Source organism: Ambystoma mexicanum, chromosome 3q, assembly GCF_040938575.1.
Source record: "Ambystoma mexicanum isolate Mex_15411 chromosome 3q, UKY_AmexF1_1, whole genome shotgun sequence".
NCBI classification, from domain to species: domain Eukaryota; kingdom Metazoa; phylum Chordata; class Amphibia; order Caudata; family Ambystomatidae; genus Ambystoma; species Ambystoma mexicanum.
The window spans coordinates 787,342,495-787,368,871 of NC_090926.1; the positions used below are offsets into that span (position 1 = coordinate 787,342,495).

At 46.0% G+C, this 26,377-nt stretch overlaps 1 protein-coding gene across 1 annotated transcript in view; it reads right to left on the minus strand.

The window, feature by feature from the left end:
* LOC138448017 (proton channel OTOP2-like) overlaps nt 1-26,377 on the minus strand; it is a 272,950-nt gene that overhangs the window by 196,990 nt on the left and 49,583 nt on the right. Inside the window, exons 3-4 of the mRNA XM_069604549.1 lie at nt 16,474-16,610; nt 15,329-15,387 (exon numbers count right to left, since the gene is read on the minus strand). Of these exons, the coding sequence (XP_069460650.1) occupies nt 15,329-15,387; nt 16,474-16,610 (196 nt within the window). The remainder of the gene's footprint in view (nt 1-15,328; nt 15,388-16,473; nt 16,611-26,377) is intronic.

The window sequence follows — 26,377 nt, forward strand, 5'->3', positions numbered from 1 at the left end:
ACCTCACTGAGCTCAACATCCGCTATCACCACATAATGCCAAGATGGCCGCAGGCGAACAGGGATGTGGAACATTTTATGCGATCAACAAGTGTTGCACCTGTCGAGGGTCTATGCTAGCCCCTGGCAGGTCGACCTATATCGGTTCCTGCGTAACTATAGGGTCACACCTCACAGCACGACAGGTATCCCGCCGGCAGACCTGATGTTTGGCACCATCATAAACTCCTCTATACCACATCACCCAAGCAGAAGCCCAGGCACGATCGACAATGAACGAACAGAATCAAGAAGGACTGGAGCCAACGCACACATGAGGGCCAACAGGCGTGCCAAACAGTCCGATCACCGATTGGGTGATCAGGTGGTCATGATAAGGAATCCTTCCAAATCTAAATTTGACACCCGCTATGAGGCAGCCCCGTGGACAATCAGCAAACGACAAGGCACGATGATAACTGTACAAAGAGGACATAAGCAAGTGACGAGAAATGCGTCATGGTTTAAGGCAGTGCCAAGAAAACTGTGGATAGACGGCGAGTACCCCCAAGATGAAGAAGATCATGTGCCGAGGGATGCGGAACCCGAGAGCCCGCATGGTGGAGACAGCGCAGACGGAGGAGCACAGGAACTGCTGAGTGAACCATAAACGGGTGAGCCGAACATGGAAGGTGAGACAACCGAGGGAACAATGGGGCCCATGTCCAGGGGTGGAAGATATGGGCTAAGAACCGCCACCCGGCCTCCGGCCAGGCTCAGAGACTATGAGTGGTAGACAACCCCACAAGTGACTCTTGGAGAGGGTGTACCCTGTTGGTTAAAAAAATAAAATGTATGGTGTGTGGTTCAAGTTAAAATTAAGGAGGAATGTTATGTCCATCTTGGGTCCCGCTACGCGGTGACGCAAGGTGTCCAATAAAAGCCCCGCCCGCTCCACGGAGGCAGTTCCGGGCATAGATACCAGCCAAGCGTGTCCGTGTATTCTTAGCTCCCACCGGAGCTGCGCAGGCAAGGCCTACCCGCGTGGGCCTCCTTATCCCTGTCTCTTGCCGACGCATCGGCTGAGACGGGACTCAACAGTGTGCACATTGTTGATAGAATGATTTTGCAGGGACAGAACATCGCAAGACTACGGTGCAGTAGCAAGTGCTTGTTGTTAAGGATGCCACAACCCATTGCAATGATGGGCCGGGCGTTCCATGACCTCAATACTCGGACCCGCAGGAGAACATACGGGAACCTGCTCAGGATAATAGATAGCTGGAGTAGAAACGAATGGAAATGAGACACAGCGAGACATTGCATGTGCTGAGCGCAGTCTCATGCCACTCGTCTCACGCCCTCGCTTATTGTGAGGACAATTCAAACGTAGCAGGGTCCAACAGAGTCCAACAATATTACAGCATATCCAGAAACATGTACATGGAGATTGAAGAAACCATGCATGTTAAGTATATCATATGTCTGTGTTTTAACCATCTTTTTGAGTGTCTGTTCTACCCCCAAGAATATACCATTGTGAATAGTTTAGCACCCTCCACCAGGAAGAACAACAAATCACCACACACACACACACACACACACACACACCCCTCTGTGTAATACGTTAGTGCAAGGCTCTCAAACCTGAGGACCTCTACTTGTTTTGGACTACAGCTCCCATGACCGCTGGGCATTGGCTATGTGGGCTACAGCTGATGGGAGCTGCCCGGTCTTGTGCTCCTTATTAATTATGGATGATTGGTGGTGCAGCCGCCAATTGCAAACGGTTATCAAGTAGAGGCTAGGACAGGGTTTGGTTAGTATCATTGGGGTTAGGGCCGAGTCTGAGATTTCCCAGCAAGCAGCACACTCAACGACCTCATCAAGCCCTTTTAACCATTTCAGATGGAAGGGGCCTCGTGCCTCATGTGGGCCCCGAGCAACTGCATCAATACTGCCTGTCAGCAGTCTTATAACATGGCAATGTATTCCTTTCTATAATACTTTAATTCTGGGCCTTTAAATGTGCGCTTTATAGCACTAACCTTACAAACTGTGTTTGCTGAAGCCCTTCCGGCCGTCACTTCCCTCAGGGTATACAGAAGCGTTATCACCTCATTGCCATTTAACACCAGTTCCCCCACATCAGCCACTCACTGACAAAGAAGGATTTATAACTTTTTGGTGGGCATTCAGTGTTTCAGCTCCCTGCTGACTGGCCGTCTTGTGACAATAGGCGGCTATTAACCTCTGGCTGTATTTCTTTGTCTCCATTATAATGTATGCACCCCGGGGGTGTCCCAGATTGTTTACCACTTTAGGCAAGTGGGCCACCATACCTTCATGTTGAAATGGCCCCCCACACATCTTCACCCGGGCCTGAGCACACTCTACCTAACTAAATATTCAGGGCTGACTAAGTAACTTACTTTGGAAAAATGTACCCAACATAATACATTCCTCCTATAGTTGTGTTGCGCCATCAGCTTAGCTTTAACATATTACTTTTAATGCATTTATTTATTGCACATATAATCAAATAACGACTTTGTACAATCACCATCATAAGATATTTCCAATATAAAGGACATGCATAAACTTCATAAAAGCAAAAAGAAGGAAACACATCCAATTCATACATCAAGTTCATAAAATATTTCCATTAAATAATCACAATAGTTAACACGATAATACATTATGTTAAACTCGTCCCCACCAATAAAACATTTACAGATCTCCTGTTTACAAAATCTAAAACAATAATTCCTGTATTTAATAAAAAATCTGTCCCTAATATCGGCCACCGGTGAGGGTTTCATGTACTCACCGACCCCCGGCGCACTCCGGACCAAACTTTGTCAGCCGAGTCCACTTCGGTTGTAGGTTCAAATGTGGCAGTTGTGCGGCTCTGTGGCTTTCAGCTGCAAAGTTCTCCTTGATACAGCATTGATTCCCTGGCGGGACAGTGGCAATTTCTCCACTCCAGATGAAGAGATCGAGCCAGTTTCACCGCAGCACGCTTCAGGGCACAGAGGGGCACAGCAGCAAGGCACCAGCAAAGTTTGTCACTATGGCTGGGTAACACAGTAACTGTGTGTACTCCAGTTCGGGCGTTCTCTCTTTATTCCAGACCTGGGAATTCCAAGTGTAAGAAATTCGGTGTGAGAGTGCCATGAACAAAGAGCTTGTGCTGTACCAAGATTCAAGGGTCTCCTGCAAACGGCGGCGGTTTCAGAGCAAAGGCCCTGCTCAAGCTGGTCAGCCCACTGGTTGGCCCAGGGACACTTCCAAAGAGGCTTACTTGCAGGTTTAGATGAAGGTGCCGTGAATAGTTGGTCCCACTATTCAAATAGGTTGAAGCGCCTTTGCCAACCTTCTGGTTCGATCAGATGCAGAGGGGTCTAGTAGGACAACAGCGGACTCAGAGTGCCAAACCTTCCAGCGGGTCACCAGCGGTTCCTCGACTCGGCTTCTTATTTTCAGGATGCTTGAATCCTATCCTAGGTTCAGTGAGTACACAAGAGATCGACCTGTTGTGGGTGTTCAGGGCCTTCTCTTATCCAGAATCTCCTTGGCACCAAAACAAAGAGGATCCAATGGGAGATCTGCTCACATACAGGCACACCAGGCATGGACCAATCATGGACCACGGTGGTCCCAGTCATTCACAGCACCCCAGACTCTCTGGCACTCAGGATGTGTATTGGAAATAGACAGTCCAGCCCACATCCTGGAGGCACACACACAAGGCATGCAGAAGCCTGCAAAAGCTTGTCATTTCATCAGAGAATGCATGCCCAAATCAGGACTGACCCGGGTCGGCTTGACTTGGGGAAGGCAAAGTGGCAAGATGGACGAAGGCATGGCCATTTCGGAGCCAGGCCACCTTCCTGTGCCAACCACGGTAAACGTAAAGGAGCTGTGCTGGCATCTTGCTGAGTCAGTTCATATGGATATATTTGTGGTTCATGATTGGTGAGCATCAGTGTGCACCTACATCTCTTACTATGGGATACTGTGTAACGATTTAAAGACACGGCACACTCCAGACCAGGACTCTTTCCACTGGTGTGGGGTGTGGCGCACAATAAAAACACTTTTAATTTATTAATTTCAGATTCAGCATTGAGAAGGCACCCAACCCGTCTCACACCCCCCTTTACAAACACCCCATTTCGCAATGGACCATGAACCAGGCCGATGTGTAATAATGCAATATTTATTTATTTTTAAATTCAAATTCAAAATCAAACAAATCAAAGGTAAGGCAGCAATCACAAGTGTGGTGATAATATACAGCAAGAGGTTATGATACAGGTAATATAACTTTATGACATTTTACACATAAGTTTAAATGTATGTAGAAGCAAAGTCACTTGTTGGACATGCTTATGGATAGCACAACTATTAGGCATTCCCCCTGCAACAAACCTCCAACTACCTGCTGGCTAAGTTTTGTGTGGGTGGAAAGGAGTGGCAAGTAGTCACAAACAAGAAAAATGAGCAAAATGACACTCGGAAATCACTGGATAATTAAAGGTCAGTTTAAATGTGTGGTAGAATGGATAGAACAGGAATTCGTGTGGCTGTACTGAAAGGCAATAAAGCTTACAAGCTACAAGGCAGGGAACTACAACAACATTAATGCAGGTAAGAAAATCGACTTTGGGAAGGAAGTCAATGCAGCAAAAATCACAGGTGGCAGAATTGCAATGACTCTTTTTTTTCCACAGATTGAAACAAGCAAACAGCTAAGGAAATGAGATAAACAGTCAAATCGAAAATCGTTTTTTCTGATAGGGTACCAAGGCACATAACAGGTAAGATACTAACGTGAAAGGGTGACTCTATGGGGTAACAGTGTGGGATTCTTTATAGGAAAGGTTAATCGGATTTTATAATGAAAACAATTTCACGGGTAAACTCGATTTTGTTAACAGAAATGATTCGTTCTAGTGAGGGTATATTTTAGCGACTACATCATTAAAGAAAGACACTGCACGCAAGGAGGTTAATTTGCAATGTTAACCAATTCACGCTGCATTGCTCTTTATTTGGGAATTAATAACTTTTTCTCAAAAATGGTACTACGAAAATAATTTGAACAGAATTATACCCCGTATGCGCAACTTCAGACTCCTGAACGGAAACACAAGCAGAGACACCCATGCCAGGCTGACCTGGCACAACGGGAAACTGAGAGGACACCTGGACTACATTTACATTTCTCCCAATCTACATTGTAAAATCCTAGAATTCCAAATTAAGAAAGACAAGAATAGTGATCATGCCAAACTCCAGATGTCTTGGAATTCCCCCCACCAATCCCTCGACAAATCCGACTACGCATCCCTGAAGCTAAGATTGTAGGACTGGAAGACCTATTTACATCATCCCTGAGAGGAGACAAGGAAAGAATCAACTATGGATGGCTCCTCACTCCTTACTTCCAAAAATGCACCCTAGACAGAAAGACAAATCCAGTCCACACCCACCCCTATCTTGAGGAACTTTCTCTCGCCAAAAAGGAAGGAAATCTTTGAGAGCAGCCAAGAAAAACATCTCCACAGAAGAAAAAAAGACAAAAATCACAAGTATTAAGCAAAAGTACAGAAATTGGCTCAAGAACATCCGAGCAATCATTGCCCAAAACGACGCTGAATCCATACTGGCCGCACTGAACAAAAGAAACACCAGGGACCTCTGGTCATTACTTAAACCCACTCAAGCCACTCAACAGCGACTGATTGTGGACGTTTCCAAAGATGCCTGGATCAACCACTTTCACTCTATATATAACACGATCCACGAAAAACAGAGTGATAACTCCTGTGGCAACGCAGACAAGAAAGACTGGTACAACCTATAGGACTATGAAGAAATCCTTTCACACATCAAATGGCTCAACTTCACCAAAGCCCACGGACCAGACGGACTCAGCAACACCATCATTAAAAACCACCCTGAGGCCTGGCCAAAACTTTGTGTGCGACTCTTCACCCTCACTTCTGAAAATAACTACATACCTGAAACCTGGAAACTGGCAATCATTATTCTTTTTTTCAAAAAAGGCAAGTGAAACCAACCTCAAAACTAACGTCTGCTGGCGATGCTCGATCCGCTTGGAAAAATCTTAGCTTCAATCTTGGTAAAAGGGTTCAATGAATGGACCAAGCAAAACAACAATCAAGATCTCTGACAAACTGGATTTACTAGCAATGTGGGCACCAACATAAACTTACTAATCCTTAACATCCTGAAACAAGGGTTGATCAGAACCCGGACCAACACCCATTTTTGTAGACCTCCAAATGGCTTTTGATAGCATCAACAGAAACAAACTATGGGAAAAACTCCAAAAACAAAATATCCCTTCTGAACTACTCAAACCCATCAAAGCGCTCTACAGCGACACCACCATCTGAGTTTGAGTCTCAAACAACAGAGCCTTGTCTTCTGTGATCAACACCAACAATGGCCTCAAACAAAGGTGCCCTCTCGCCCCCACACTCTTCAACTTTTATCTGCTCGACATCGCTGAAAACCAAAGAATTCATATATCCAACCCACCAAAAATAAACACTATCCCCGTCCCATACATTCTCTATGCGGACAACATCGTAATGTTCGACAAGAACAAGGTCGGCCTACAAAAAAGGCTGAACAAACTATAACAATTCATAAAGAACAACAACCTAGAAATCAACCCAGAATAAACTCAAATCATGTCCCTTGGCTTCTGTACTAAAAAACAAACCGACCTCCTGCGGATACATCTAGCAGGGCACAAACTAGAGGTTATGAAGGAGATCAAATACCTCGGAGTCCGACTGTCCCAATCCAACATTGAACAGCAGTGGTCTTCCCACCTTAGGCACAAAACTCTCACCCTAGCCAGACAAGGCATGATTATCCAGCGAAAATATGGCCAATATACCATGAAGCCTACCCTGGATTTCTACAAGCAGAAAGCCAGTGCTATTCTATTGTACAGGAGCGAAAAACACTCATCAACATCTCTCCCAAAACCTGGCCGATTGTGGAAGGCCTTTTTTGGTGAAAAATATTTTCCTTGCCCGCGTCGTATCCTATGCTAAGAATACGGCATGGACTAGGCCTCCAATCATTAAATTCCATCATTAAATTCCATCAAAACAACTTGATCTATACAGAAAGACTATCTGCAATGACAAGACACCGGCAATCAAAATCTTCAGCCTAGGCAAAGAAACTTCAAACCTGACCACTTTCAAGCTATGGGAAAAAGCGTGCCTTCTGCTGCTGAATCAAAATGACATATCCTTAGAGATGCTAACAAACAGACCCCTGAAAGCCAAACAGAAAATTAAAGACAATGGGCCTCATTCCGAGTACGGCGCTAACCAATGGCGCTATTAACGCCTTGGTTGACGCCGTACCCGGACCGGCAGCGCCTTGGTGGTTGGCGGAATTACCGCCCCATTCCAAGGTTGGCGGGGCGGTAATTCCCCAATCCCCATTTACCCTTCCCCATTCCCATTCTTGCCCCATAGGGCATAATGGGAGTGGGGAAGGCGTCAATTACGCCACCGTAAATTACGGTGGCGTAATTAACATCAAGGTCCCTTAGCGCCATGGTATTTAACGCCTGCTAAAAGCAGGTGTTAAAAGCACCATGGCGCTAAGGGAACTCGGAGTATGGCGGTAAGGGATTACCGCCACCGCTCTCGTTAGCGGTGGCCGCTATCCCTTAACGCCATACTCGGAATGAGGCCCAATGACTGGATAAAGTCTGGCATGGAGAAATCTAAATACAACATGAACATAATCTCTGGTCTGGAAATCAGAGCTCTCAGTGTAATTCCCCCCTATCTGGAGAAATTTCCCTCGAGAACGATTTGTGACCTGTACCTCAGACAGCGTCTGAACATTCTTCCCACCAAAGAATATCTAGCAGAAACTAAACAAATAACAGCCCAAGAAAACTTCTTCAGATTCTGCAAATCTGACATTCAACCTAAAACAATTTATCACATCCTCATGAAGTGTCCCCTGCTGATCGAACGCAGGAAACAATTTTCCAGCATGATGATCCTCCAGAGACCCAGCTGCGGAGAAGAAGAGACGTGGCTAAAAATTATTTCTGGCTCTCACAAGACACTGATCACCACTATCATCCCTGACTGAAGAAAATTGTTAAATGTGAAAACTCTTAACAAACTGCCAAAAGACTGTTCACATCTCATCCAAATAATAAAATATGAAACCTTTGTATTAGGAAACACAACATTATGTAAAAGTTTGTAAACACAAACTAACACATAATTAAAAAAAAGAAAAAAAAAGATGGAGACTAATATGGATTCTTCTAAGAACAGTATAAAACAGAGGATGCTAACAATTTGGGAAGTTACTATGATTCTTATGGGGTTGTTATAGGGTTTGGACAGAATTCAAGGTAACAGAGCATGTATGCAGCTTTTTGGCACTGGGGAGGGTGATACTTACAAATTGCATTGGAGTTGAGTTATTGGGACAGCTTAGCCGGGTCTCTTGGCAGTGAGGCCAGGGTCTGGTCACTGGATACTGGCTGGGCTCTCCTTTATGGGCACAGCTGGACAAAAGGAGTCTGGTCTCTGGATTCTCCCAAAGGGGATCAGCGGTCTCTCCTCTTTTCTACCTGTATTAGTGGATCTGCCTGGACCTAGATGGGTGGATCTGCCTGGATCTAGATCAGGATATGTGGTTCTGGCTCAGTGGTTCTGCCTGGATCTGAATCAGCTACCTCTGGAGTCTTGGAATCTATCAGGGTGAATTTTGAATGTCTGGATGTTTTAATGCAGATGCTTGAATGTCTGGATTAATGAATGTCTGGATTCTTGAGTGTCCTGAATCTCCCAATGCCTCCTTCTTATATAGGCAGGATGACATCAGAGGATTTTTACAATGTGGGTGGAATTAATCTGAACATACCCCTTGGAGGGGATAGGTCATGTTATGGGTGTCCCCTCCTCCCTGCGGGTGGATTGGTTCCAAAGAAGTGACATCAGTTTAAGTTTGGGTGTTTTATGACTGGCTTTGTTTCACCACAGTTACTTTTACCAAAATAAGTTATGGAACAAAAACCTGTATATTTACAAACGCCATCATTATAAAATCAGATAGGCAAACTCCATATTTCACAAGGAAAATGCCGGTTCAAACACCCAGTCTGTGCGATGCTGCTTCGCCCTTTTGGCACTCTTTTGCAATTTCTCATAGAAAATGTTTATCTAAAATTCCACAAATAGCTACACATGAGCCTAACAGTGTCGGCATATTTTCATCAGTTTCATATCTGTGCCCTTTACGCTTTCCCCAGAAATGCCTTTTTACTGCCGTTCATGTCCACCACATGTCAGGAAGACCACATGGTGTTATTTTACTTGTGTAAAAATTACATAAAAACTGTCATCATTTCACATTACTGCTTCTTTAGATTACGGAAATAAATGTCTTAATGTAAAAAGTATTTTAAATCAAATGCACTGGATTTGCCGCTTAATGTGGGCAATCTTTCCAACCCCCCCAGCCAAACGTCTTCCATTGGTCTGCTTGCACTGAGGTTGCCATGACTCCCCCTTTGAAGTCCTACAGTTTGAATGGGAGGGAATTCACACCTCTTTGTGAAGTGCTAACTCCCCTTGGTCCATTGTCCCTGGCTGGGGAAATGCTGGCCAGTCTGACAAGGTTGCACATTTCCACACATTGGCCCTTTCACATTTGTAAAGGGGCTTCCTTTCCCAAGGGGCTGGATTTCTTTGAAGTGCCTGCCTTGCCAAACTGGTTCTGGAGTCTTCAAACATTTATTTTATTTTTCTCTTTTCCTTCCCGAGAACCCAAGTCCTTTTGTAAATAAATATAAATATACATTAAACCAGCCCAGCCCCACACATGTAATACTGTTTCTGTGTGAATATTGGGATGATTTCACATTTTGCTTTCAAAAGAGCAGTTCATTTCAGTTAATTTTGAGATTCCCAATGCAGTTTCTGTAGCACACATTTTCTTTGAGATTAACTTCTGAAAGCTTTTCATAGCTCTGGTCAGTTTATGTACACAAGAATATGCTCGGAAAAATTGGTTATTTGAAACTGACACATAGCAAGTGAGAGAGAGCTTCTTTTGAAGTACTGAGCATGAGTTAACTTAAATTCAAGCCGTGTTTCAGTAGAAATCTGAATTTTTGGCCTTTCAAGTGGTTTCCTAGCACGAAAGCTGCTCTGGGAATGCTTTAGCCTCATCTCTTGCTACTCAGCAGAAATTAACATGTCAGGAGGGATTTCCTTGAAGGGCACAATCTTTGTGGAAATCAAGAGTACATTTAAAAGCCGTCTTGGGAGTCATGTGCGCAATTTTAGTATTCAACATGACAGAACAAGCTAAGTCTAGCTTGCACTTATCCCTGTTTGGCAATGAAGCTTCATCTGATCCCGCCTGTGTTGCACTTGTATTGTGTGGCACATTGCACAGGACCTGGCAGTGCTGCACCTGTGCCTTTGTGGGGAAAGTTTGAGTGGGACCTGCCATGCTGCACTTTAATTGTGCACCAGCCTGTACCGGAACGGCCCAAGCTGAGCCTGTGTGACTGAAGCTTGCACTGGCCCAGCAGACTCTGCATTGGTCATGCTTTGCAGTGAAGATTGTGCCAGTTCTGCCCATGCAGTGCTAATTCCATTTCTTTTTGCCAGGGAGGCTTGAGCTGGTCCTGCCATGCTGCACTTTATTGTGTGCCAGCCTGTACCAGAAGGGCCCAAGCTGAGCCTGCGTGACTGAAGCTTGCACTGACCTGGCACACTCCGCATTGGTTATGTTTTTCACTGAGGTTTGCGCCGGACCTGCCATGCAGTGCTCGTTCCTGCTCTTTTTGCCAGGGCAGCTTGCGCTAGCCATGCCCCGGCTGCACTTTGATTGCGAGGCAAGCCTGCCCTGCCGAAGGTACCTGTCCCTGCTCTTTGAGTGTAGGGGAAGTTGCTCTTCTGTCGCCCATAATGTACATTCCTAGCTGCGAGTGAAGCTCTGACCAAAACTGCATTCTGCTGGGATTTCTATTTGGGAATGAAGCTTGCACTGTCCTTGCCAGAGATACCAGTGCATCAATACGCGTTCGCTGCTGCTACCAATACATGTTGTGCATGCTTGCTGCTTGCATGGGTGTCTGTGAGTGCGGGGTGTGGACTGTGGTACCTGGTGGTAATTGTTTCTAATCCTTCATGATATGCTGAATATTTTGTAATATAGCTTGATATTTGATGCACTGCCCACCTGACACAGTCATTGTTTTATTACTGCCTGGCCATGAGGAGTGATTAGCTTTGGCATGCAATAAAAAGAAGTTACAACTTGCTGGTGAAAGGGGACTTTGTCCAAGGGCTCACGACAGAAGAAAACTGCCTGTGCAGAAGCTGGTGCGTATACGGGCAGGACATTCAATGGGCAGGAGTACATGGGGGAGGCTGCAAAGTGTCTTGTCGCCTGTGTAAGGCAAGACTCCCAGACAACCAGACAATAAAAACAGTCCTTTAAGGAAAAAAGCTTGGTGCACCTTGCAAGTAAAACAAGATTTATTTTGCATACAAAAAGGCAAAAGGTGACAGAAGGTCCTGTAGAACCAAACTGACACTTAGTTCTCTGTTAGTTCAAAGCAAGTTCAAGGTTTTAAAGAAAGAAATCGTCACTAATGATGTAAACAATATACAGTAATAATCCCCCACCCTCATTGGCTACCAGTCCACTATAGTCCCTTGACCAATTGGCCACACACTATCTAAACCCATTCCCTTGACACGTGGTCCCCTACAACGTCACCTCAGTTCCCAGCTACTGGATTGGCGAGTTACCTGGAATATTTAACGTCCCATTGGCCAAGTCACATGGTGTGCACCTGGTTGTTAGCACAAGCTCAGTGGACAACTCTGAGGTGAAATTAGCTCCTTGAAATAATAGTGTGCTTCTCTTGATACAGACACGTGAGAGCCCCAACAATGCCTCCCCAGCTCTGCACTAGATTTGTTGGCATCACATCTTGCGCTTCGTATCATAAATCATGGGGTGTTCTGCTCTTCGCTTCCCACTTATCAGTTGCCCACCCCCGGTACCCGTCCTTATTCTCTGGAGGACCACATTAGTCGGCCCAGTTCTGATGATTTAGGCACTCTATTTACCAGCTGTCTGGCAGTTCAAATGGGATGGCCATTATTATGGCAGGTGCTGGTGCTCTAAATCTAGACCTAGCATTTTGGCATCTCAAGACCTCTAACCTGACTCCCATGGGTTTGTCCGTTAGGACGGGCACAGCCCTACCCTTGCTGGACCGGACACAGTCCATTCTGGATTTGCAGGCCTAAAGATTGATACAATTAAGCCATGGGTCTCACATTTAAGTGTTTCTCCATTTACTGCTGTGGCTCATATTTGGGTGTTTCTCCATTCACTGCTGTGCCTCAAATGTAGGTGTTTCTCCATTCACTGCTGTGTCTCAAATTAGGTGCTACTACATTTAACAATAGTGGTAGAAGCATAGTGGTGTGATAGAACCAACGCCACCACCACTGCAATCATACAGATTGGGATGCACTGTGGAAATTCAAGGGAATTCGGGCTGCCACAGACATATCCCGAACCAGCAGGTCAGGTGGGGGTCCCCTGTGCAACACCACAGGTGGGAATCATGAACTAGCTCACCATCTGTCTGGAAGCAAAGGGGGATGGGGAGATATTGCACCACTCAACACACCTAGAAGAATCTGGAAGTGCAATCGTGTGTCTCCTGTGGCTATTAGTTGGAGCATAGACTGTTGTTGCTGCATTTTTATCACAGCCACAAGAACCGACGGAGTTAGCCAAATACCTGAGCGGGCGCCGCAACTACAAAGCGCCATCAATGGCGGAAAGGTGCATATAATATACCACTCCACTGGCTGCAGGCATGGCTATCCACTCACATTGTGTACAGCAAGGACTGTGAAAAAATGTGGCTGTGCTATTCACATAAACTCTCTGCCTACTTAGACCACACTACACCTCAACACCTCAGACAGCAGAATGCAGCGCAGACCTATGAAGAATTCGGGCACACTGAACACAAAGCGAGTCTCTAGCACTGATGCCACCCCTACTCCTCTCAGCACCCATCCACATGCCTGACCGCAGGAGTTGCTTCTCTACCAGAGCCTGGCCAGCCATGCTAAGCCTTTTTTGGCCAAATGCACAGAGGCATCCTAATCTGGTTCTATGACCTCCAACACTCTGGACTTCGGTCCTCCCAGGGCGTTCCCACTAAAGAGCATTGAGACTATAATAATGGTAAAATTGCTGCTATACAAATGACAGGTACAATACAGGTACAATGCAACAATCTGTTTGGTTTGCCACTATTCTCAGCTTCACTATTGGGGCCTGGAAAAGGGAGAATGATTCAAACTCTTCATTGCGTCACTCTGCTACACCTCCAATGCAGAGTACAAATTGCTAGGCCTAACTTCCAATATGGCGATGCTTTAGTACTTCCCGCACCCCAGCCCTGTGTCCACATTATCGTTACACAATATATTTCAGAACTGCTACACAATATCACCCATGCCCTATACTTGGGCCGGCCTACGCTTCTATGACTACTACAAAATGAATACATTTGTTGTTCCCATTCGTGCTCTACACCCCTCTCCCCTGCAGCCGTGCACCTTCAGTTTCTCGTGAGCTAGTAGATTTTTCTAAGCCTGAATTGTTTCAGAGGGCATTGGAGCTGTACGTACATCCCAACACCTCTGGTGGCAACACACCTTGCTCGGGCCCATTTGAGGGTACAGCTAAGAAGAAGCTCACCTGGGTACTTTGGGGAAGAGGGAAATTCACTGGGCGAGTCCAGGAGATTCATGGAAGACTGACATGGGCATTTAGTGATACTTTGACCTGTTTAGTTTTGTGGCGTAGGGGCCCTCTACTGGGTACATTCAGACTTGAACATAAGGCCCTGTACAAGTGCTGTAAATGCATCCATCAATCACTCCCCTGAGTGTATTCAGTGTACTTATGTTTGGGATGGGGAACCGAGTACACACAAGTGTACGTCTGTAGTGGGGTGGATCTCACTTGTTCTAATTTGCAGTGGCATTTTCCTGGGTACATTAGGGGTATGGGTACACTACTTACGTGGGAATATTTAAGAGCAGCGGATAGTCAGGTACAGTTACAGGATGGGTAGGCCACTCACCTGGGAACATTTGGTACAGAGGGTATTCCCCTGGGTACATTCAAGGTATGTGTAGGGCATGAATCTGGGTACGATATGATAACACTGCCATTCACTAGGGCGTTAAGGGGGTCACAGAAACTCACTTGGGTAAATGTTAACACTTATACATGTTTGGGTGTGGGTATAGTTTTCTCTTGACATCGTGGATAGCTGTCAGGGCACCCAATTGGTTATAGCTCTGACATGCACATTGTCTACTTAAGTGCTGAATGTGTACTTTGGGGGCATGGAATGGGATACTAACCATGTATATTTGAGGTTTAGGGTACACTCATACCTGAGGTAAAGAGACACTAACCTGGGTAAATGCTGGGCTATTGGGGCCCATTCATAGGTTGGCGTGCACTCACTCGGGTACATTCAGGGTTTTGTGTTAGTGCACTTGGGTATATTCTGGAGTTCAGGGTCACCGAACTACAGACTTGAACTCCGCCAGTACAGGAAGGAAAAAAAAACAGAATTACAGGACTTCTTTGTCTATGTCCTCTGAATCCATCTACCCTCCCATCAACATCAGACTCGTCCCCTCGCTTCTACAGTTCAGGAAGGAGCTCAAGACTCCCCTCTTCCAGGAATGGCTCCTCCCTAGCACCTAGTTCTATACACCATCCACTCCCCACCATACTTGAGACTGGGTGATCTGATCCTCACAGTTTCCTCCCATGGTTACTCGTAGACCCATTGATGAAATTACCCTCCGTCCCCTGTTAGATCCCCACTCGCTTCGTTTCTCTGCTCCGTAACTTTGTTCTTCCCCCGATGATTGTAATGGATTCAATTGCTAGGTCCGCACTCAATAAATACCCAAATAATAATTATAATAATAATTGGATGCATTTAGGGCCTGGCGAGGGATCCCATCTGGATACATTTGTGGGTGTTGGAGACTCCCATCTTATTGCATTAGGTAGTTGAGGGGGCTACTCAAGTCACTTGCTAACCTACATGGACAGAGGGGGGTTCGCTCACCTCGTGACATTGGAGTCTAAGCAGGGCTCTTGCCTGGTAACATTGGGGTGCCGAGTGGGGCACGTACCCCATAAAATAAAAAAAGGTTGTCAATTGAGGTACTCACCTGGTTAGATTGAGACGGATCTGCACACAGTGCTTGCTGGACACCCAGAGAAAGTATATCTGTGGAAAAGCATAGAACCGGTTAATTGTGCAGTCTGTGGACGATACACGTCGGAATGTATAGCAGCAGCGCTATCATTAGCTCCTAATGACCTTATGCAAAGGAGTTCATGCACTGAGGGTGCCCTACTGTATTGTTAAGGAGCACTAAGCTTAAAATCTCCTTCTTTCTTTCTGATAATGCACATGGCAGCCGACCACTCCATCTGATCCTAAGTGTGTTCAGACCAGCACACATGCTGCAAACTACGGGAATCATAAAGTCCAATGAGGAAAGCAGAAGCATATATGCTTGATTAACAAATACACTTTAATTAAATGTACAGCCACAAATCAACCGTTTTGCCATCGTACAAATTGTACGTGATTGTCAATCGACAAGGATTGAGCAGTGCAAAATGCAGACTGTGCTAAAGGCGCTCAAGCGCAATGTTATTTGCACAAAACCTCAGGGATGGGAATAAACTGCCCATGAGAAACAAGATGCCAATGAGCAAACTCAATATGGACAAGACGGCCATCAGCAATGTGGATAGAGTCCAGGTGGCCATGGGGTAATTGGATATTGGGAAGATGATGATGGACCAATTGTATATGGACAAGATGACCATGGGTTAGTTGGACATGGGCAAGATGGCCCTGGGTATTTTGGATATGGGTAAGATGGCCCTGAGTATTTTGGATATGGGTAAAATGGCCATGGGTTCATTAGATATGGACAAGGAAGCCTTGGGAAATGTGTGTTCATGGGTAGGTTTGCTAGGTTATAGTCCAATGGTCAATGGGGTGTAGGATGGAAGCTCATGGGCAAGATGTTCATGGCTATATTTCTCATGGACAAAGTTCCAAGAAGCAGCTACTTTCAGAACTGATTGGAGAACTTTAACTGCAAAAAAAAGGAGTGTTAGATCTTCTCAGTGAAAGTTGACTTCCCTTATAAGAGTTTGTTTCGGGTCTTTAACCAGCATCACTCAAGAAAAAGCTGCATGGCAAGCACCACCTGATTCACCTACACATTCATGGATGGAATCTGAGCTCAGAGCAACCATTGACATGAAGGAAATACAGTAGTGCTATAAATCTCACCTGAGTGATCACAAACACAATCTGTATCACGGGGTAGATGACGTGGATTGAGGAGAGGCAGCTGGCATATCCCACGAAATGGCCGATTTTGAAACAGTCCAACAGCAGCGTGCACATCCCAAAAAGAAGGAGGCCACCTGTCCAAAGAGCGAGCAGTGTTAGCCATCAGTAGCTCGCGCTCACCTATCAGAATCACCAACAAAAGCACCTACAATTCCTTATACACTTTAGAATTACAGATCTCCTTTGGGGAATTCCCCCTCGCCTCCCCTCCCCAGCTAGCATTTCCTACGGGGAGCATGACGGGACGATCAATGGACATTGTGCAACACAGAGAGGATGCACGCTCAGCAAAAAATTAACCTGTTTATATAGGGATAGTGTTATTTCTCCATACTGGTGGGTGTCACATCAAAGGAAGACATTGGACACATCTCATAGTTTTATTTCAGGCATGGATCCCTCTTCTTGAGCATGGGGATGGGCCCTGTATTGTCTTGAGCTGTGATGGTACACGCTGCACCCCAAGCATTAGGGTGTGCGTGCGTGTCTAAGGCTTGACGCTCAACAGTGTCAAGACAGTTCAGCACATAACACCTTGTACATCTGAACCTTAAAAGCTTGTGTGGATATTGGCCAGAGACTAAGATCATATTCTTCCAGTTGAAAGGTCTTAGAAGCGATTTCTTGAGCGGAAACACATATTCACAAACCATTCGGGTGATGGTGATCCAGTTGGAGCCTCGGCTTTTATCTCAAGGAGTTCTGCTGAGATATGGAGTAGAGTCTGTGGAAATGTTATGAACGGGGTCGAGATTGTCATCCTCATTCCCTCTGTCTTCTGCAGGAGGTCTGGGGGCTAGAGTAGAGGAAGGGGATTGTACTGACAGGTGGCCTCTTACATTCTTGAAGGATCCGTTTGGGGTTGTGGAACATTGGTTTTTGGCAGTGTCTATGATATCTTTAGTGAATGTTACGATCACGGGTGCTATCTCAAATGGCATCCCAGTTTTGCCCTGCAATGCCAATTTCAGATTGACACCTGGTCTCCTGGTAAATTGACAGACGGTCTTGCTCTCCTTTTGATACTTGCTTTCAGGTTGTGTAGGGTTCTGCTGGTCTCTACTGTTACATCAGAAGGGAATGGCGTAATGAACTGTGGCCATTACTAGAATAGTGGCGATGCATGGTATGAACCACTAACTACAAAGAAAGTGGAAGAGCTCAGAGTCTCAGTTGTGTTCTCTTTCCTGTTCAAGTCTGACCACTTCCTTTAGAGTCCTCATGAACCACACAGAATCACCATTCATCTGGGCCAGCAAGGGGTGATCAGAATGTACCATGTGCCTAGTCTCTCATCTTCGGAACCCTCTCTTTGGGAAGGCGGCCTATTGGCTATTTTCAAAGATTTCAGGATACCATGGCTCACTACTATTTTCACAAAATTTTGGATAATTTTCTGGGCAGTTGTGGATCAGAATGGTTGCGCTTCTGGATATTCAACAAGATAGGATCCCCTGGGAGTGAACAGAAGTCTGCGTTTTCTCTGCTCCAAGGGCCTAGCTCCCTCTCCGCTGTGCAGATTGGAGCTGTCCGCTCTGTTGGGTTGAAAGGAAGTTCCTCACATTACTGACCAATTCCCGGAAATCCAACTTTTTCACAAAGGTGCGCCTTTATCTTCACAATCCTCTGATGTCTTTTGTGGGCTAAGAGTACCACTCTTTGTGAGCACTGCTGAAATCCTAATTTGGGTGCCCCTCAGCAGGCGTCAATATTCTGAATGGTACAGCTCATCACGAATGTGGATATTGCTCGGATTGTTGTTTTGGCCTCAGGGATGTATTATCTCTTGATTTTTAAAATGTTTCCCAGTGGCTGCACAATTATGATCTCTTGTAGACAATCATCATTGGCTGTGCCTTGAGTAATTTCTCTTCTTGTCAATGCTTTGGGGAGGGCTGTTTCAGTGACCCAAAGCTCTGTGTTTGCAGCCCCTCTACTTCTAGAGTTGGGGCCAGTCGCATTAGTCTAGGCAGGAAATCAGCAGGGGATGCCGAGGGTAATCTGTTCAAAATCATATACCTGTACCTATAGCATTCATTTTTCAATCCTTGCAGTGGGGCTGCACATAGGTGATGCTATATGACTAGCCTTTTTGATCCGACTGTATGAACACAACACCAGATGGTCTGACGACTACTTCAATGTCAGGGGTTTTCTTTGTTTCAAAGTAGTACATTTTGGTGACAGCAGTAAGTGCATTTTCGATGCACTGGATGTTCGTTCCAGTCCCACACCACAGAGCTTTTTGCTGAGTTTTCTCAGTGGGTCCTTTAGCGCCACAAGTTGGGATTTAGAAATGATCAAAAAATAGTCATAGGCACCCCTCTGCGAGAACGTACACGGCTAAATAACCAGTTCTTTGGGAAGGGACCCACTCAAGAGTCTGCATCCACCCTTTAGATCACTGTACCTTTCACAGAAGGGAAATACCCATTTGCATATCAGTCTTTGTCCCGCCCACATGGGCAGTCCAGCACTGAAATGCTATGGGAATTTTCTTCTGAACAAGAGTACCAACAGGAACCCCAGACATGTGTTTCAGCCTTGTTGGGCCTTATCAGCGAGGTGGAGCTGTGCCTCTCTAATCACAGTGAGCAAGGGGTCCACGCCTGGATGACCCTAGGAAACCTAGAGTGACTAAACCTAAGTCCCTTAAACAATCAAAAAATAGTCATAGGCGCCCCTCTGTGAGAACGAACACGGCTAAATGACTTGTTCTTTGGGAAGGGACTCACTCAAGAGTCTGCAGCCACACTTTAGATCACTGTACCTTTCACAATTTTTGAAATTGACCTAAAGCCCTTTGTTTAACAATCTCTACATATAAAGCAGAACATCTGTTAGTTTGTTCCTTATACAATTCCACACCATTCCACCAATCTGCACCAAATTTTTCATTTGCATAGTTTCCTGTTAGGACCCTCTGGACATCCCTGGATACATGACATGTGGACACCCCAACTCTTTACCCAGATTTCAGCCCCTTCACTCATGAGACGGTTGCCTGAAATCTGTGAAAAATCAATGTGGTTGTAGAAGGACCGGACAGAGCTCATTTGAAGAATCTCGACGCAAGGACCAAAACTCAAAGGTTCCCATGAGACCTCGAAAACCACGTTTCAAGGCCATAAAACGCACCGTTTCTGAGATATTTTACACCGCACTGCACCATGCCAGGGTGAGGCAACAGGTGGGGAAGGTACCAGTATGCTGCAGCACGCCAACTCTCGCCTCCCCTCCATGTCTGCTCCAGGGTATGCCAGCCAGCCACACACGCCCATTTTCAGTGCAGTTTAATTAGTGCAAAGCACATCAATCGATAAGCGGCTCAGAGCAGCACCATACAGGATCATTGATTTTTAACAAATGATGAGTGCTCCTATGTCTGTCTACAGATCCCGTGCGCGGTACAGGTACTTTTTACTAGTACAAAATAAAATAACCTATTATGTTTTCAGTGTTTTATTGATGACAGGCGAAACTATGACTGCAACTAGGGATGTGGGTCACCAATTATAGCAGAATACTAGCACGTGTAACTGCAACTGAGGATGTGGGTCAGGTGGAGATGTAGGTCATCAATTAAAGCATAAAACTAGCATGTGTAACTCCTAAAACCACATCCGTGCGTTGCTGCTGGGAAGGAAGACTGTAGACCAGTCGGCTTCCAGGTAGCATTGCAGATTAGTCTGTCGATGAATGTTATGGGCTGCATCGATGATATGCTGCAGGCATTGCCAGTGTCTCTGCAATGCTCGAACATAGAGTCAGCAGGAGCAGATGAAAAGTGTCACAGTATTCAGAAGTCGTCAGGATTTGATTGAGGCACTATGCAAGTCCCATCCAGGAAGTTTAGAATAACCCAGCAGGTAGAACCATTTCAGTATAGAAATATCAAGGAATCGGAGCCCGGTTATCGTTTTGGCTGGCTTCGAGGGCCCTAGGGATGTGCTCTGAGTGCCTACTATGTAATTTAGCATTAGTTGATATAAGCTGTCCACATACTTGTTCCACTTTCTATGTTTGTCATTAAATGCCCTTTCATTTGCCCCTTTGCTAATAATGACCATCAAATGGACAGAATCCTGGCCCTACTGCCAGGATTGCCAAAGTGTGACCAGCAAATGTCCCCATTCCCCAGGTTTGCAATGAACAGAACAGGAAATGGTGTCACAGGAAAGAATTGCCATATACTGCCCAGATAATTGCTACAAGACTGGCCAAGGAAGGGCACGTGGGCTGCAATTCCAGCAAGAGAGCAGCAGGTTCCAGGTAAGTAAGCAGAAGAACTGAGCGGCGCTCAACAGCGGTTCCCCAAGAAGGAAAGGTTGCGCAGAATGGGCGTCACCACCCAGATGTGTGCCCCCTCTCCAAGAATTGACATATACTGCCCATCTGCATACCTCATTGGCACTTACCCATAGGAGGACATCAAGATGTTCCATTCGCTAGCAATGAAATATCTCATTAGTTTTTCTTCTGCGGGGACTATTGCCATACAGTGCTTTTTGGGCTAAAAGGTGTGCATCTATTATACTTTGCCAGCAACATTATAGGAAACACCACTCTGTTTTTTTTTCTTTTTCTGGGTGTTAATGATTAGTCTTCCAAGAGGCAAATGTGTATTTATCCTGTCCCTGTTCTTCGATTGAGAAAGGCCAATTGAATGAAATGTGCATATTTCACTTTAACATCTGTTCACTTCCTGGGATGTCACTTTCCATCACATATGTTGGTAAGATGATTCCCCCCACTTTTTTTAAAGGCGTTGTGCCCTGGTTGCAGACACAGGTGTATAAAACTTGGTGAAGGAAAGGTCAACCCAGTCATGGCCGGGGAGGTTCTGACGATGATCGGTCTGTAAGATCTTCAGCTTTTTTTTACGAATTGTAGCAGACATTAGGCCATCCTGATGTCAAGTGGAACCTTTTCTCCATGCTCTCTGTGGGTAGTTGCATTGCAGAAGGATTGCACCCTGCTCTTTGCCAGATTACATGAGGAAATGTCCAATTTTCAGGCATAGCTCCCCCTCCAGCGATGGCAAGTTTATCGCTCAGGTAAGCAAGGACATCAGCTGTTTGTGTCTTGTAGGTGATGTGTGCTACTTTGAAGATGATGTCGGCCAGGAGGCAGTGGTCGAAGTGGGCGTTAGCGGTGCTCCTCTACTTCTTTTAATTACGTTTTACCGTTCCTATACTTTTATTTTAAAAAGAAACCGTTCCGGAATGGTTTCGTTTTAAAATAAAAGTGTAGGAAGAAGTTGAAACGTGCACGTTCAGTACACTGCACTGAACATTCCCTTAAACAGCAGGCACATGTGTTTTGGGTTTTTTATTGTGCATGTGAGGGGGCGCAGTGATGGGGTCTGGCGTTGGGATCTGTGGGGAGCTGTGCAGGCCAGTAGGGAACATAGTTCCACTACTACTTTTCGTACATTTCGACCACTGCCTGGAGGGGTTCCTCAGGGTCAGTGTGACATGGTTTTTTATCCCCAGTCTTTTGATGAGACAGGCTGCTGCGCACAGGTTGCTTTTCAGACGGACCAGTGCAGTGTTGTGATCAGTGCTAGCGGCCATAGGTGCTGAGTATATGGCGGGCCAGGAGTGTTATCATGCCTCTATGGAGATTCTGCAACCACAAAGGAAAATAAACAACAGAAAAAGTGCTCTTCTAAATCCCTGCGTGTGGCAGGGCATCTGGATCCTTTCATTCTGGGATCCGGCTTGGTGAGGCTTAGCACTCACTTCAAAGGTCTCCTCATCAATGGCCATCCAAGTCTTGATTGCTGGGGTGGGGTTGTTGGGAGGTTGAGACGGCAGGCCAATGCCGCGTGACCGCTATGGAATCCGAAAGAAGGTCAGCGACTGTTGCTATAATGTTAAATGTTTAGACCTGCTGCTGCATCCTATATCTTTTTCCCAATTCATCCTGCGCTGTAAAATGTGCTGTTTCTATCTGGGGATGGAAGCGGCTCCCTGGCATCACTCTGTGTGGGAATTTCTGACCCTGCTGCAAAAATCAACATTTGGCACCCATGCTAATGCCTATTGATCATATTTGAGGGCAACCATTTAGGATGGTATGGTTTAGAATGGGATGGTTGAACCTAGTGGTGAATGGTGAATTTATTTATTTGGAGGGATGCAAATATTTGATTTGTGTGAGCGACTGAGCGTAGAGACAATGCCCAAGCCAACAAAGGTGGGTTTTGAGGGGTTCTCTCAATGAGAAAATGTTTTGAATAATGGGTTAAAAAAGGTGCACTATACCGCAGACGTGCTGTGAAAAATTGAGTAAAAAGCCGCACAGTCTGCAATCGGTTTTGTAGGGTAACACATGAAAAAATCCAATACATGCAAGTCACCAACAGTGCACTGCAGCATATCCCAGCACATTTTCATGAAGCTTTTCTACACAATATATGCCAAACATGTTCATGCTGGCTGGGCCCAAACATGTCCATGCTGGCTGCACCTATACATGCCAGTATACCCATATAACAAACAACACACTCATAAAGGAAGAGAGCAGGGGAGCAAATAAACAATGAAATTGACAATGAGTAAATAGAAAGGAAAGAAGTCCTGCTAGGCCTTGTGACATTCGGAGCATTCAAGTGCAGTGACAAAACATAAAAATAAAGGGGTTGTGGGTAAGTGCTATTAGGGTCCACTAGGGGAGGAAGTGCAAGAGGTGCCCGGTGGGGAGGTAACTGGTAAGTGCATGGGTGGAGACATCTCAGGCGATGGAGGTCTAGCAACCAAATGTAAGTGCACAGCAGTGCAGGGGTGGTGCTGGGGATGATTGGGCAAAAGTCCAGGACCCTATTGGACCCTTTTAAGGGAGCAGGCTGCCAATCTCAGCAACAGAGGGGAGGGTTAGCATGGGAGGGGAAGGGGAGGGAGGAGGAGAAGAGAATCCTCCTCCTGCACATAATTCGCTCAGTCATTCACAAATACATCCACACAACATACACTCAACATACAACATACACTCTTTCATTCAAGCACTCAAACATACACTCCAGAATCTGCTCCTCCAGGCACCATGACGGATAGCTCCATGCAACAAGAAGAGGAACCAGGGAGTGCTTCCTAGTGAACTAGATGATCTCCAGCCAGTCCTCTGACTGGGGGATTTCCAAACAGCCATTTAAGATGACTAGCAGTACCCTCGAGATAGATGGGGATGCAGATTCATACTCATGCATCAAATAACTAGGACAACTCAATAATTTGGCAAAGGAAATCCGTTTAATGACAAGTTCATAAAACGGGGAGTACAACGAACATCAGCAACTACTCGATCTTCCGCTCTCTTTACTTTTAGAAAAAACACAGTATTTATACAAATAATTTGTCATTGCTGACATCATTCTACGTGGCAATTCGTAAAAACCTAACATGCAACGTGATTGGTTATAGGAAGGTAATTTTAACATAGGTGCTATATCTGTATGTGGTAACAGGCAGAGGGGATTGGATAATCAATGTCAGGTAGGGCAACTAAGCCCTCCCTTCAAAATGGCCACTATGAACGTCACTAAAAGTACGACGTCCCATTGGATCTACTCACTATAGGACCCTAGATTACATGGTCCCCTATGATTGGGTTGGCATCAACCCCACTCATACTTTTCCATCTACGTCTAGCAGCACACAGAAAGAACATCCAGGTGCAGAGGAGCTCGCCTTCACCCCAGCTCCCCACCAATTATGTTGCAATCAATCATCACATTAGTATCCATGTGTCAATTGATGCTTTGTATTTTGGCCTTGAGTCTGCTCTGTGGTCTTGAGAACTTTTAAGGAGTATGGGAATGGCGGAGATCCAGCGTAGGTGTGAAAGTCTCACTCTTCTAGCCTGCCTTGTCACGTGACTGGACACCGTAAAATCGGCTTTTCCTCTGTGTCTTTTTGTATATTTGGTTTAATTCTACCAGTCCTCTGCCATCTGTGGCTTATCTTGATCTTTCTGAACAGGATCTTCTGTTAGTTTCTCCTTAATTGTAACCAATGTCAGCCTTTTCCAGGCATATAAGACCTCAGCTTCTTGGCATGATCATCTTCAGCTGGGTTTCGTTCTGCCTTGATTCACGATTTTCTTGCTGCGACACACTACTCCTGAGGCCTTTAGTAACCTTTGTTCCTTTGTTCAATTCTGCTCATATATATATATATATTTCTGAGACTTGTGGAATCTGCTTAGATCACATGCTGTGCATAGGCCGACATCTAGTGGAAGCTGTGGAGTATTACAGTTTGTTTTTTGAAACTCGAAAATGGGCATCGACACAGGGTGTGCCAGTAATACTATGCCTAGTGTGACGTCCACTGTACCCATGATCCCTCACGCGTCTAGGACCCTCAGATTGTTTTTTTTGCCATACTGGTCGGAAGCATCCAGTGGAGTTCCCTGGCCTTAGCCATAATTTTGCAAAAATATCATTATATTTCCCCATTTCTCCACCCCAACGTCGAGTCACCGAACTTCCACACTCGACGCTGGCCCAGAGAAGAAAGCGACCGTCGAGAGCTGCACGACAGACTTGGGCCTCGGAAGGCCTCTGGCCTCGGCCCGGGACTTGGAAGGCCTCTGGCCTCGGCCCTGCAAGTAGGGAGAGTGGGGGGTGGTACATACTCTACACTCTTAAATATATAGGTACATCCTTATATATTCCTACACTCATTAGCCCGTTGCCACAGGGTGCGTATGGAGGGAACCCCTTTCCAATTTTGCCCCAAGTACAACCGCAAGTACCCTTGGGTTGACAGACACGCCACGTGCAACCTCTGCTTGCCGAAGGACCACCCCGAGGCGAACTGCAGAGCGTGTAGTAGGTTTAAACTGAAAACACTAAAGGACCGTTCGATCAAGCGTTGGGCCCACCACGCCAGGCGTCAAGAGGCCATGGCAGCGGAGGGCGCCTTCAACGATGGCAGCGACGCCGTGCTTTCGGACAGCGAGGGCAACGTGACGTTGAGAGACAGCCAAGCGTAAGTGCCCGACCTCGGAAGGTCGTTCGGCAGGGCGGCTATGGGGAAAACACCCAGCAACACAAGCGCTACCCACACCCCTTCCACCAAATATAAGTCCCACCGAGACTCGATGCGCACGTCGAGTTCTCGGAAAGAGGCACACAGAGAATGGTCCACCGAATCGGTGTCCTCTGGCGCTCTTGATCAAGATCGCCGCATGACTCCAGGCAACCATCCACTGTTGCCAAAAGTGCCTCGCTCTCTAAGGTAACAGAGGTTCGATCGTCAGAAGACGAAGCCGACCTCTATCCCCAGGCCGCATTCCAGGAGTCGCGCCAGCAGACCACGTAGCGGCAGTGTCAGAGTCCCAACCTCCACACTCTAGAGATAGGGACACTACCCCCGTATCGCAACGCCAGACGTCGAAAAGCTCTGAAGTAGTGAAAACACTGGGGAAACACTCTTCCACGCACGGGGAGGGGGCTAAACAACAAAAGAAGCTTTCCCAACCTTCTTCTACGCCACAAAAACAGAAAGACAAGCCACAGTCTTCTGTCAATTTACCTAGGACACCTGCACAAGGCCATAGGTCCTGTCAGGATGGAACAGGGGAACCCTCCCAAGAAAGGGTAATCCCCAGCTCTAAGGAATGGCCTAGTGAAGATATAGACAGAGTTATGTCTAGGATGTCATCCCTGGCAGACTTCTATGCCAAGAATCCTGAGCACTTCCTTTCCTATACCCCGGACGGTGCTTCACCCTCAGGCTCTAGGGACTCGCCACCCCCTAGTAAGAAGTCCCGGGTTAAAGCACCAACACAAGGTCGGTCTTCGTACCCTTTCTGCATACCGCCCTACTCTCAA